The sequence below is a fragment of the Nestor notabilis genome, unplaced genomic scaffold (genome assembly GCF_000696875.1).
Source record: "Nestor notabilis isolate BGI_N333 unplaced genomic scaffold, ASM69687v1 scaffold103, whole genome shotgun sequence".
Taxonomy (NCBI): Eukaryota; Metazoa; Chordata; class Aves; order Psittaciformes; family Psittacidae; genus Nestor; species Nestor notabilis.
The window spans coordinates 51,336-65,236 of record NW_009921267.1 but is presented as its reverse complement, the minus strand read 5'-3'; the positions used below and the strand labels follow the sequence as shown (position 1 = coordinate 65,236).

The following is a 13,901-nucleotide window of genomic DNA, read 5'->3' as shown; positions in this document are numbered from 1 at the left end:
GGCAGCAGAGACAGAGCTTCCAAAAAAACTCAAGGGTCTGTCAACAAATGGGTGAGGCTGGAAATGTTTAGAAATACTTGTGCTGTACCTCCCCCCCCTTCTCCAGGCAACAACCATGCTACGCCTGTGTTTTCAGAGAAGGTTTAATTTGAACGAGTAGATGAGGTTTCTTTGTGTTTAGTCAGAAGTAAATTTCTTCCCTGGGTGATGCTGGTATGTAAACTAAGAAGTCACAGTTACCTTAGTTTGACAGTTACACTGATTAAAGAATGAAGGCTTTATTCAGTTTATACTGTTACTGTATTACAGTTAACATCGTGTTCAATAGGAAGCCTGCCTGCGCAGCTCTGACGTCCCTGGTGACTCCACAGGAGTTACTCACAGGATCCCTGGCTGCGTGGTGAAGCCAAAAGTCAGTTGTTTCTATGTGATCCTATGGTTGAAATGGCACTATTTCTGCTGTCATCAGGGAGACCGAGACTTTTATCTTTCTGATATTTGGTAGCAAATCAAGGAACTGACTTTTTTAATAGCTGAAGCTTCCAAATACAAACCCAGCACTGGCTATGTAAACAAAATACACAACAGAAAACCAGGAGTGCTGTAATATACATGAAATTCTAGGTACTTGAAAATAGGTAGGGAAAATATGGGCCGTCTCCGGAAAGAAACCAGAGACCATGTTATGCAGGACATGGAGAAAGCTGAGGTACTCAATGACCTTTTTGCCACAATCTCCACCAGCAAGTGCTCCAGCCACACCATCCAAGACACAGAAGGCAAAAGCAAGGACTGGGAGAATGGAGAGCTGCCCACTGTAGAAGAAGATCAGTTTCAAGACCACCTAAGGAACCTGAAGGTGCACAAGTCCATGCATCTGTGGGTCCTGAGACAATTGTCACATGAAGTGACTAAGCCACCATCCATCATATCTGAGAAGTCCTGGCAGTTCAGTGAAGTTCCCACTGACTGGAAAAAGGGAAACATGACTCTCATTTTTAAAAAGGGGAAAAAAGGAGAACCCAGGGCACTACAGGCCAGTTGGTGCCTGCCAAGATCATGGAGCAGATCTTCCTAGAAACTATGCTAAGGCACAGGAACAATAAGAGGGTGATTGGTGACAGCCAACATGGCTTCACTAGTGGCAATCATGCCTGACTGATTTGGTGGCCTTCTACAACAGGGTTACAGTATTGGTGGATAAGAGAAGAGTGACTGATGTCATTTACCTGGACTTGTGCAAAGCATTTGATGCTGTCCTGCAAGACATCTTTGTCTGCAAACTGGAGAAACATGGATTTGATGGATGGACCACTTGGTGGATAAGTAATTAGCTGGATGTCCACACTCAAAGAGTTGCAGTCAACAGCTCGATGTCTAAGTGGAGATCAGTGATGAGTGGCATTCTCCAGGGGTCGGTATGGGGATCAGTGCTGTTTAACATCTTTGTTGGTGACATGGACAGTGGGATTGAGTGTGCCCTCAGCAAGTTTGCTGATGAAGCCAAGCTCTGTGGTCCAGTTGATAGGCGGGAAAGAAGGGATGCCATCCAGAGAGGGACCTTGACGTGTTTGTGGGTGGACCCATGCCAACCTCATGAAGTTCAACAGAGTGAAGTGCAAGATCCTGCACCCGGGTTGGGGCAATCCCAGGCACAGCTACAGGCTGGATGGAGAAGAGATTCAGAGCAGCCCTGTGGAGAAGGACTTGGGGTGTTGGTTGATAAGAAACTCAACATCAGCTGGCAATGTGCACTTGCAGCCCAGAAAGCCAACTGTGTGCTGGGCTGCATCAAAAGAAGCAGGTAATTCTCCCCCTCTACTCTGCTGTCGAGACCCCACCTTGAAGTACTGCATCCAGCTCTGAGGCCCTCAGTGTAAGAAGGATGTGGACCTGTTGGAGCAAATACAGAGGAGGGTCATGAAGATGATCAGAGGGATGGAGCACCTCTTCTAAAGAGGTATGAAGACTGGTTGAGAGCGCTGGGGTTGTTCAGCCTGGAGAAGAGAAGGCTCTGGGGAGACCTTAGAGCAGCTTCCAGTACCTAAAGGGGGCCTACAAAAAAATATGGGGAGGGGCATTTTACAAGGGCTTGTAGGGATAAGATGGGTAATGGCCTTAAACTGAAAGAGAGGAGATTTAGACTAGGTATTAGGACAAAATTCTTTACTGTGAGGGTGGTGAGACACTGGCACAGATTGCCCAGAGAAGCTGTGGCTGCCTCATCCCTGGCAGTGTTCAAAGCCAGGCTGGACGGGGGTTGGAGCAACCTGGCCTAGTGGAAGGTGTGTCTACCCATGGCAGGGGGTTGGAACTGGGTGATCTTTAAGGTCCCTTCCAACCCAAACCATTCTATAGTTCTATGATTCTATGAATTATTGTTTAAATAAAGCTTGGAGGAAATCAGGCAGCTACACTTATTTGTGCTGCAGGTCCTGTAACTGCATTACATATCCTGCAAGAGCTTGTAAGAAGTACTGCCTCAAGTGCTCTTTTGTTATCTAATCTTTTTTAAATTTCCAAGTGCCATTTTCCCTCTTGCTGATATTAAAAGGTTTCAGCAGTGGTTAAGTTTCCTGTCATACTGTAGGTAATGCACACTGATGTATAAAGCATTGATCAAAATCGCTGTTTTCAGTCAATTGTTTTACATGTGTTGATCAAAGTTTTGGCACTTCAAGAACTAAACCCATTAACTCACAAACATGACCCTACTTATAATTGAAAATATATAGATAACATGTGCTGAGTTTGAAAGCTGCTATTATATTCCAGAGAGAGCCAATTTAGGGAAACAAATACTTGATTTCTTCTGATAGGCAGCATGTAAATAAAGCAGCCAGTATGAAATTCACCATGAGCTCACTTAAAATGTCTAAACCTTTCAAAGCAAATGCTTGAGCTATGTGGACTGTATCCCACTGGTGTTTCTTGTGACATACTGTGAATGCTACAACCATGTGCATAAATTATGAAAAGATCTTATTCATTGTAAACAGGACTAATTTACTGGTACTCTAAAATGGGTGAAAAAGACTTGATTTGCATTTTTTTATCAATTCAGTATGACTGGATACTTAAGTTTTATGCCACTGGTAGGTTTCTGAAGTAATGTATACTTTTTTTTCCTTTTCTGAATCTTCTCTCAAGAGCAAGCCCAGCTACAACCAGGTTGTACCTTGTGATCAAGAAATTCCTTAATGTCTTGTTGGAGTGTCCTGCTTATTCATTCAGGGTTAAATGAAATGCTAGGTATGGGATCAGGAAGGAGATTTCTCCCAGGTCATTCTCCCCTCTGAAATGAACAGCCATTACATGGATTGCCTCTTCTTGCAATGGATGAAGGCCTGAATACAATGAAGGGACCAGAGAAGAGGAGAGCTACAAAGACAGATAAAGAAGTCACGTTCAAAATGATCCTTCTGATGTTTAAGTTTTAAACAGGAGAGGTAAAAACAAATGAAAAGGAGCTATAAGTAACAGGTAGGGGAGGCAGAGAACTGAGAGCACACATTGGGCTTGGTAGATGAAATAAGAGGTTCTCTCCTCCCTCTCCTACCACCTTCCACTCCTCCTGACCTGGCCCTGTTATGCAGGAAGCCACAGCCAAGCCTCTCCACAAGGCATGGGGACAGGGCCTGTCTGGGGAGGGTATAACAGGAAGGAGGGGCCACCTGCAGCCCAAGCGTCTTTGCTAGTATGCAGTAACAGGCCCTCTCAATGGTTTGTTCACATGAGTTTGACTAAAGCCTCATTTTAGTAGTGGCAGGTGACATTGAAACTGTCTGAAAAGTGGATGTAATGAAAATACAGCTGGCTATTGTGAGCCATGTTTTTCAAACATGGCCCTTAACGCAGCATATCCCTTTCAGTCCACAAGGGAAAATGATAGGACTATTGTAAAAGGTTAAGTACAACACACCAGCACAGCAGTTCCCACAGCTCACTTTCAGCTCTGCCCTCGTATGGGTTTCTACAGAACTGATGTAGAAAACCCTGTGTGGTAATAGCAAGACCAAAAAAGAAAAGTCACAAGTCACAGTTGAGAAGCATTTGTGTCTGTCCCACTGCTCAGTTTTCCATGAGGAGGTCTCTGCAGCTCTGGGAGTTTCAACCTGTAGTGTTTCTCTTCATATCCAAACATGCTTCATTCAAGTCAGTAGGTCAGGATGCCAGCTGACTGCATAAAGCGAAACAGCGAAGTGCAGTGCTATGTTTATACAAAGACTGGCCCCGATACTTGGTAATCCTTCAATCCCCACAGATGGGAAAAAGTGGGGGCCAGCAGCAGTTTTTGGGTTATCCTAGGAATCTGCCTGCAGACTCAGGTCAGGAGTCCACAGCTAGACCAGCACATCTGGCGTGGCTGGGAACGCTCCCAGGTCCTGTAGCCAGCTGGAGCCTAGCCTCCCAGGCGAGGTGGCTGTATGCAGAACTCCTACTGGGGACAGTCCCAGTGGCATGCGTACTGCCAGATGGCCCTGGGGAACAGTTCAGGCAAATACTAGTTGGCATAGGTCAGAAGTGCGCCCAGGACCTCGTTAACAGTAAAGCAGGACAGACGGTCATGGCCAGTGCCTGGGAGTACAAAAGCACTTTGCTTTGCTAGGCTGGTTGTAGCCACACTGTCACTGTATGGTGCCCAGAAAGATCTCAGAAATCTAGTGTGAGCCCCTGTACTGATAGCCACTCCAACAGTGGCTTCTTGTACTCCTCCCACATGGTGTACATCCTGGTCACCTTCAGCCATGCAGGATGATTTTTGGCTAGCAGTTCTGAGGTTGAGAAATTTGTCTGTCCTTTACAAATGCAATTAAACCCCCCCTCTTTTGAAATTACACGGAAGACAGAAGAGAGCCTAGATGCCCAGTAGCTTCTACTGGATGAAAAAACCTATCACCCAGTGTCCTGGAATTGCTGATCTATCCAGCCTATTTGCACCACACTTTGAAAACAACTGGCTCTGCAGCTGGTTGAGTCAGGGACTGCATCTCAGAAAAATAGTAGCACATGCATTTTAGGCAACCTTGCACCTCTATCTTCCTCCCAGCTGCTTATCAAGCTAGAAAAGTGTCTGTGACTGACAGGGGTGGTCTGATATTGTACTATGACTTGCTTCATTTTCGGTCACTCTTCTGTTACCTAGCTGTCGTGGTTCAAGCCCAGCTGGCAACTTGGAACCACGCAGCCACTCGCTCACTCCCCCCCCCTTTTTCTTCCTCCCCCCGCTCCTGGAGGGATGGGGAGGAGAATTGGAGGAATGTAACTCCCACGAGTTGAGATAACAGCTCTCCAGTAACTAAGGTATAATACAAACCACTACTGCTACCAATAATAGTTCTAAGAGGAATAACAAGGGGAGAGGACACAACCGCTCACCACCCGCCGACCAATACCCAGCCCGACCCGAGCAGCGATCTGGGCCTTCCGGGTGACTCCCCCCCAGTTTCTATACTGGGCATGACGTGCTGTGGTATGGAATACCCCTTTGGCCAGTTTGGGTCAGGTGTCCTGCCTCTGCTTCCTCCTGGCTTCCCCTCCTCTCTGGCAGAGCATGAGACTGAGAAAGTCCTTGGTCAGAGTAAACATTACTGAGCAACAACTAAAAACATCGGTGTTATCAGTGTCGTTCCCAGACTGAAAGTCAAGAAACACAGCACTGCACCAGCTACTAAGAAGGAGAAAAAATGACTGCTGTAGCTGAACCCAGGACACCAGCACACCCCAGGGCTCCAGTAGCTCAGGTGGTAATAATGAGAACACTGCAGTGGTGAATTTTGAGACATCTTTGTGTATGTGTACAGACAGCTGCATGGGTACACACAGCCTTGATTTAAACTGTGGGAAACTCCTCCTCAGGGAGTTGGTGGGTACCTGTTGAGGTACCAGGTTTCCTAAGAGGATGAAGTCTTCTGTAGGCTTCATTATCATGGGGTGTGACATGGAAAACCACAACTAAAGCTCCTGTCTTTTCATGAAAACAGTTCTCTCAGAAGAATGTGATCTCATCAAAGTTGTTTTGCCTCTTAACTAAAAATCAGGATTAGTAAAACAAGCATGAAACTGGAAAAAAAAAATGTTTGAAGTTAACATTTCTGAAGAAAAGACTTTTTAATTTCAAACTTAAACTGGAAGCCTTTCAGAATACTGAGCCCTCAAAGTCTTCAACTCTTTGTTTGGATTAAGAATGGAAACTTCTCTTGAAATGTCTAATATTTAGAGGGATTTGCTGACCTGTTCCAACCAGCCAATTATTAAGAACATCTAAGATGATTTCTAGATAATCTTTTATGTAAAACTCAGTGTAACCATCAGATGCTCCACAAATACTAAAATACCTCAAAAATAAAATTTATGCAATTTACAAATTCCTTTAGGAAAATTAAAACCAATGTAATAGATACTATTTTATTGTTACTTGTAAAGTCAAATTAATTTTCCTCACTAAATTGCAGTTTTGCAGATTGTCAAGGGAGAAAAGATGGTTTCTTTTTTTTTCCCTACCAACTGTTTCCAGTGATTTGGAAGATGGGCTATGTTGTATTCTGCCCTATTCTCTACTACTAAAGTAGAAGTCCTCTTAATTTTTACAGGAAGGAAAGCAGGTGATGCAGTAAAAAAGGCTTGCTTTTCAACGTCCTTCACAACTGGTTTGGCATGGGCAGTGAGATAGCACCCGATCTGTTCTGGATTTTGAAAATTTCTGCCTCTGACAATGGTACTTAAAGAACGAATCAATAGACACATGTAAAAGGTTTTCAGACTATACAGTTATAGTTGAAATCACTAAAAGGCTGCTGGATTTAAAAGCAGACTGGAGATACTGATGCTGCAGAAAAACAAAATCCAGAGACCATCTGCTAATAGCTGGTTCTAAAGAAATATATTTGCACAAGGTGCAAAACAGAGAAGACAGCTCATGACTGACACCAAGTCCTGCTGCCAAGATCTAAGTTGTGACACGCCACTGGCTGTGTGTTCCTCCTTTTCAGTCATGGTACCTGTGAACATGTTTTCCTCTTGCTGGCTTAACAGAAATAAATGCCATTTGAATTGTTAGGAATAGTAATCCAGATAATTTGTATTCACACTAGATTTCAGAGGAAAATGATAGCCCGTATAATAAGTTGAAGATAACCTTCTGCTGAACTTGGAGATGAAAACTGTATCTCAAAATCAACACGTTCTTGTTACTTCCATAAATCCTCTTGCCACAAAAGGAACTGGAGTCCTACCAAGCTCTAGTAGCTAAACTGATTTATTAATCAAAGTAGCACTGTTGTTGACTATCAAACCACAAACACTTTTATAAAATTGGAGAAGATCTTAGTGTTGTTTAAACTTATTTTTTGCTTTAGTGACAGAAAAAAACATGCTGTTTGTTTTGAGGCAACAGTACAAAGGTTTTCTCACAGACTTTTGCTGTTGAAGATGGAATGCACAAATCTTAGGGGGTCTTTGTTATTTTTTGGTGTCCACTTCTCATTTGATAGTATTTATTGAATAATATCTGATGTCTGAAGAAGACTATCTATTCTAGAAGTAGGTCAACACTTAAGAAATTTAGGAATATTTATCACTCAAACTTGTTATGCCATTCTGCATGCCAGACTTGGACAAGTAAGTGAAACAAATTGTTACTTGTTCCTGTAATACATCAGTTCTCTTTTGTGGGCGACAGGCCATTTAACATCAGTTAATGTATCTGTCAATATTGATGTTTACACTGTCATTTTTCACCCTGGAACTAGATAATAAGGAAAGCATATAACCTAGAAATACCCTTTTGTGCAAAAAATTTGTGATGGATTTGTATTACAAGTGAACATGGAGAACTTCTGTTCTCCACAATATACACATATATTGTGTGTATACACACAACTATATATGTATGCTGATACAAAAATGATTTAAACATAATCCTCCTCACATTGACTAAGGCAGCAAGGCAGGTAGTATGGCTTGCCTCTCTACCTGACTGCCTTTCTAGTGTAAAACCACAAAAGGCAGAGATTTGATTCCTGTCATCAGTTTTCTGCATCTATGCTAAGTTAAAGCAAAGGGTTAATGAGGCTTTCAGAAATCATGCCACGTGCATAGTTAAACTTAGTTAAGTACAAGAAGTTGCTATCCTATAGGAATTGCCTTTGTGAAGGCTTTTAACCTCTTATTACACTTTTGAAAAGACTGCTATTTCAAAGGTTTCAAGAAACAATTCTTATTGTAAATCAGAAACCAATGCAAGAGCCACCTTGAGAACAGAAAATTCCTAGACTATATGAAACAAGAAACTGAATCTGTGCACACCTTTATCTGACAGGCACAACCTTGTTTAAGCAAACAAAAGAATAATAGTTTTCTTTTCCTCAAAGAGGTCTCTTTTGCTGATGATCGTCTTTCAGGTGATAGTAGCTTTTCTGTACAAACCCGTATCATTCCATCTTGGGCCTGCTACACAGCTGTCTAAAGGTTTCTACTGACCACTCCTATTCTCCCTCTCTTTTAATTCTGTCACAAAATATCCATCCTTTACATAGACTGCACAAATGATGTTTGGTTTACTTCTTCAAATTCTTCACCCAAGGAAAAAAATATTTGCAACAAAGCCTGAGTGAGACTGTCATTTTGTTTAGAAACTGTGATGAAAATTCAACAGTCTCTTTCAGAGCAACAAAGGAACTCTTGTTTGCTTGGCTTATCGTGTTTTGGTTCAGAATGTGTATAGAGTGATGTGATCTCAGCAAGATTTTTTTTGTTTGTTTAGCAGAAAGAAAATCTAATACAGTCACTAGACCAGCATTTTCTCATGACTTTTCAAAGATCAAAGGAAAGAACTGTAACCTCAAAAGTGTATGGCTGAGATATTTCAGTCTGTGTCTGGTCAATAAAGAAAAAAGGCACTGACCAAATAACAATTATAAGATAATTAATTCTTAGGGCTGTTTCACCTTTAGAAACCTTAACAAATGCTTTGTATGGTAAGAAGGTAAATGTTGTTCAAGACAGACATAAGAACCTGGGAGGTAATGCAACATAATGTGTGTCTGTGTAGTGGCAAGTTATACACAGATAACATGATTTTGCTGAAAATCAATTCATTTAATTAACTCTGTTCTTCAGATTTTGGCTGAATTGAATGTATGCAAAAGTTGTTAATCTTCTAGTGGAACTTCTTTATACCCCAAAAAAGAAGACCATGTCCAACACAGTTATTTCTCAATGAATACATCTTAACTCTAACCAGACTTTAGAGCTTAGTATGGATACTCACTCTATCCTTGTAATTTACTTTTATCAGTGACGCTAGTGATCAGTGCACACTGTAGCAACATTTTCTGTGATTTGTCATTTGAACTTCCAGATTTACTTCCACATTGGATATTGGAACTGTTTAGGAAAATAACTTTACTTCAAAGTAATTCTGTTAAAATATAAGGTGGTGAACTAAAGTACCGAGAAGATTCAGATTCTTTTGTCCAAAGAACCTGCATGCCTATCTTAAATCATTTAGATATTTTATGCTGCATATTCAGTAGATCCTTCAGAAAATTTAGTCTTTTTTTTTTTTTTTATTCCCCCTATTGGGTGACAATGGAATTCTGTGGATAATTTCAAAACATATTCTATTAACTATGCATGGCATTGAGACAGCAAGAGTGGCCTTGTGGTTGCAAAATGTTAACTGCAAGTACAGCAGAAGGAACTCATGATACTCAAATGACTCACAAGAACATAGCAGATGAGTTTCAGTATAGATAGGTGTCAAGTGAGGCACTTAGGGAAAAGGCAATTCAAACTTCACATGACAAACTTGTGAGTAGCTACCAATATGCTAGAAAGAGGTCCAGCAGTTCTAGTAAGCATGAAAATAAAATTTCTATTTTCAGTAAAGGTTAAAATAATTAAGCAAAATAAATTTTGGGGAAGTTAATAGGAAAGCAAACAGAAAAGCATCCGTAATTCCACTCTATAAATCCATCTTGTGCAAAAACTTTAAACATGCTGTGAAGGTCTGATCACTCCTTGACTTGTCGCAAATCAAATACATGAGAACTGAAAAAAGTTCAGTAAGAGTGACAAGGATGACCAGAGGAAGGGAATAGCTCCCAGATGAAAAACAATCTTAACAGCCTACGCCTGAAAAACATGACTCATGGAGATATAACAGAGGTCTATGAATCTGATCAATAAGGAATTGCTGTTTCCACTTTCTCCTGATGCTGCACTTAAGGGACATCAAATGTGGTGGGAAGTTCCAAGTAAATAACAGGGGTACTTCCCCATGCTACACAGGGCTAGCCGATAAGCAGATATGCTGCCACAAAAAAACATGAGTATTATAGCGGCTCAAAAAACAATCGTACAAAAACATAGAAGAAAATTCTTTAAGAGCTATGAAATTCAAAGAAGCCACAATAGGCTCAGTGAGTCCCTGAGTGAAAACTTCCAGCAGCTGGGACAGTTTACCAGAAGAGTATTTTATATTCTTTGCCAGACCTTCCAGTTTTCCTGCTGTTGAAGGCTGGATACTGGGCTAGGTCAGCTTTTAGCACAACCTGGTACAACCATCCTTATGTTATGGGGCAGAAGCACATAAAAATAATTTCATTCATACCTCGAAGCAGCCAATCCTCACTCCTGGTCTAGCAGTTTTGGCAGGAGTTCTGTTAAAACTGAAGCTCATGGACTGAGTCAGCACAGCACAGTCAAGAACTATAAATACAGAGACCTGCCTGAAGCACAGATTATAATTAAGCATTCTCCAGTACATTTTGTTTCATGAGTTAATATTGTTTTCCATACTGCTTAAGAAGAAAAAAAAATGCACCAAATGCGAAAAACCAAGGGAGTCATTTGGTATCCTTTCTTTTCACTGGTAAAGAATCTCAACAATAAACCACAGGAAAGACCAGTATTTAAGGGACCATATTCTTCTTGACAGACAGAAAGCGTTGCAGGGCAAGGCATGTCTTCTCAGACGGTGAACCAGTTTATAACGCTGCCAGTGTCATGAAATTACTGGAATGAAATAAGTTACTTTGATGCTTAATTGAGTGTACAATTCTGTTGAAAAACAGCTCAAAGAGAGTTAAAAGAAAAAGCCGATTCAGCATATTATTAAGTGATTTTAACAGGTAGTTAATAGGTAATCATGTATTATTGTTCATGCAAGGTTACAAGTTGATTTATCACGTATACTCACAGAGACTGCAGGCTGCGCAAGTTCTGGAGTGCTTCAGTAGGGACTTGGCGTAGTTGGTTATTCTGCAGCATCCTACATTTTGAGTAGGACAAAAAGCCAGAATCAACAAAGTAAAGATGATTTCTTTCTATTGTAAATTTTTTTCCAAGCTTACCTCCTTTCTATGGGTTCTACTGCAAGATTACAAGCAAAGGAAAGCTACAAAAATACACTGTTCCCCCAGCCTCTGTCAAATGCCAGCTCTTTTCAAAGCAAATACCTGAAGCATATTAGCTTTGTTAACAGCTACACATCAGCTTTGAGAAGGATTTTCAAAGCAGCTGAGGAAGTTAAAAGAATAAATCCAATTTGCTTTCAATAGGGCTTGAGCTCCTAATTGCCTGCAATGATTCTGAAATTGTCATCCTCATGTACTGCTTCTGTTTTCCTTCTGAAGTGCTTCAATTTCTTATTCTGATAAAGCTGAGGATTGACTCTTGAAATCCTTCCTCAGAAAAATGCTATTGTGGCAAACACAACTTTTAACACTATGAGGAGTTTATGACTTGATTTGAATAAGACTTTGTAAAAATTGCTGAATTTTTCCCAAAGAAATCGATTTTCTCGAACAGAAGGTTGCTAGCAATGACCTGACAAATCTCTTTTCTGAAATATCACACCATTTAGCTCACAAGATTGAAAAAGACTGGAAGACTGAAAAATGACTTTTCATTCCAAAATAATATTTTCCTCCCTTTGAATACAGTGTAATTTACACTGCCTAATATCCCTGTTTGGACCAACTCCTACATATATAAAAGGATTCTATGTGGGTAAAACTGAACTAGTACATGCTGCCTTCAAAATGAGGCATACTCGATGGGACATTGGAAGTGAAATCACTTTTGGCAGGCCTAAATCCCCTTAGGCCAGCAAGAGCTACAGCTGGCCAATTTAAGAATAGATGGAGTGGGAAGCCCTTCATACTTCTTTCCCACTTAGGTATTTTTTTCAGTAGAGCTTTGTATACTCTTACAGTAGCATCTGGATTGACTTGATGCTGCCTGTGAGACTGGTGTTCTTGCTAATAATACAGTTTCTGTGAACTTTACATAGGCAAAGATCCCCTCTAGTATAAATATTATGAGATGTGGCCTGCTAATAATTTCAGTAACTATATATACTGTCCTATTACTCCAAATAATACAGGGTTTTGTCATATTTTTTATAATTTGCCCCTCAGTAATTACATAGCAAAGAAGAAGATATGAAATACAAACTGTATTATAATTTCATGGTGTTCTACGGTAACGTTTTTTTGCCCTGGCTCTCAAGAAAAAAGGCAATTTACCCCCAGTTTTGTGTGATGATGAAATGTACATTAAGATTATTAGACTTGAAATCAGAACTTTTGGAACAATTAAAGAAACTATTAACTGAACCTATTTTTACCTTTGATATTATACAGAGACATCTACTTGATGAGCAAGTTGTTTTTAGAATGTCATTAATGTTTTCCAACCTTTTTGTTTAGGATATTTTCTATATGAAAAAACAAAGATTTAATGATGTTCATATGTATCTTCACTTCAGCTGAATTGTTCAAAATGAGCTGATCAAAATATGTAATTTACCTGATCAAAACTTCACTGGTTAATTAGTTCCCTGGAGCATTTAGGAAATCAGAAATATATCAAACAACACACAGTTTACTTACAGCACTTTAAGACTGAAAAGGCCAGCAAATGCTCCCTTAGGAATGTATGTCAAGCCGTTTCCTGCAAGACGTCTGCAAAGTTTGAAAAAGAAAAAGAGTGAATACTTTTTCTCTTCATGTGGAATTAATTTGGTTGTTAAAAAGTGGAACACAGCTATGTTTGAGCGACTGATGCCAGAGGCAGTAGTTTAAGAGCCTTGTTTTGTCATTAATACACTTTTAAAAGCAAAAAAAAAAGAGAAGTCCTTAACTGTACAGTTGATTTACTGACAGCTGGACTGCAGAGACAAAATGCAATTTCACTGCAAATTGAGCTTATGGTTTAGAATGTACATTGAATTCTTCATATTGTTCTTTTCAAAGATTACAGCAATCTCAGCAACTATAATACCTATATACTGACAATAATTAGCATCACTGGGTTTACAGGCATGCACTTTTGGAATTGTGCATGTATGATGTTCATTAACATTTAACTCATTTAACATTTTAACGTCTAACTTTGCACTGAAATATATCCACATACTCATAACCATAGTTCATTTTAAAATAACTACACAGAAAACTGCTGCACTGGTGGAATCATAGTTTTTCTTGTGAACAGATAAGGTTCATAAGGTTGGCATAAAGTGTATTTGCTAAAATTTGTAGGGCTTTTTTCCCTACTTCTATTGCATCTTTCTTCTCAGAACACCTGAAAATACTTTACAAACCTAGGTGAGTACAACAAATACCTCTGTAAAGTGTGTTACTCTGACAAAGAGTGCATTCTGTAAGGTTTGTGCCTAGGAAAGAGAGTTTGTATTTGATTTGAAGTAAAAGCACATTATTGGAAGATAATGGCACAGCAGAACTCCAGAGAATCTTGTATTTAGCCTACTGACATCCCAGTTTAGGGTGAATGTGCTATGGTATGTGTGCCCTGTCTAGGAAACTGACTGCTAGGGGTCTGATTCCCAGTCAAGTTACTTTGTGTCACTAGAGATACAGTGTCTGCTGGTA

The 13,901-nt window shown here is 40.2% G+C and overlaps 1 protein-coding gene across 1 annotated transcript in view; it reads right to left on the bottom strand.

Annotated features, from left to right (window-relative positions):
- LGR5 (leucine-rich repeat containing G protein-coupled receptor 5) overlaps positions 1-13,901 on the bottom strand; it is a 54,085-nt gene that overhangs the window by 25,313 nt on the left and 14,871 nt on the right. Inside the window, exons 2-3 of the mRNA XM_010011062.1 lie at positions 12,900-12,971; positions 11,204-11,275 (exon numbers count right to left, since the gene is read on the bottom strand). Of these exons, the coding sequence (XP_010009364.1) occupies positions 11,204-11,275; positions 12,900-12,971 (144 nt within the window). The remainder of the gene's footprint in view (positions 1-11,203; positions 11,276-12,899; positions 12,972-13,901) is intronic.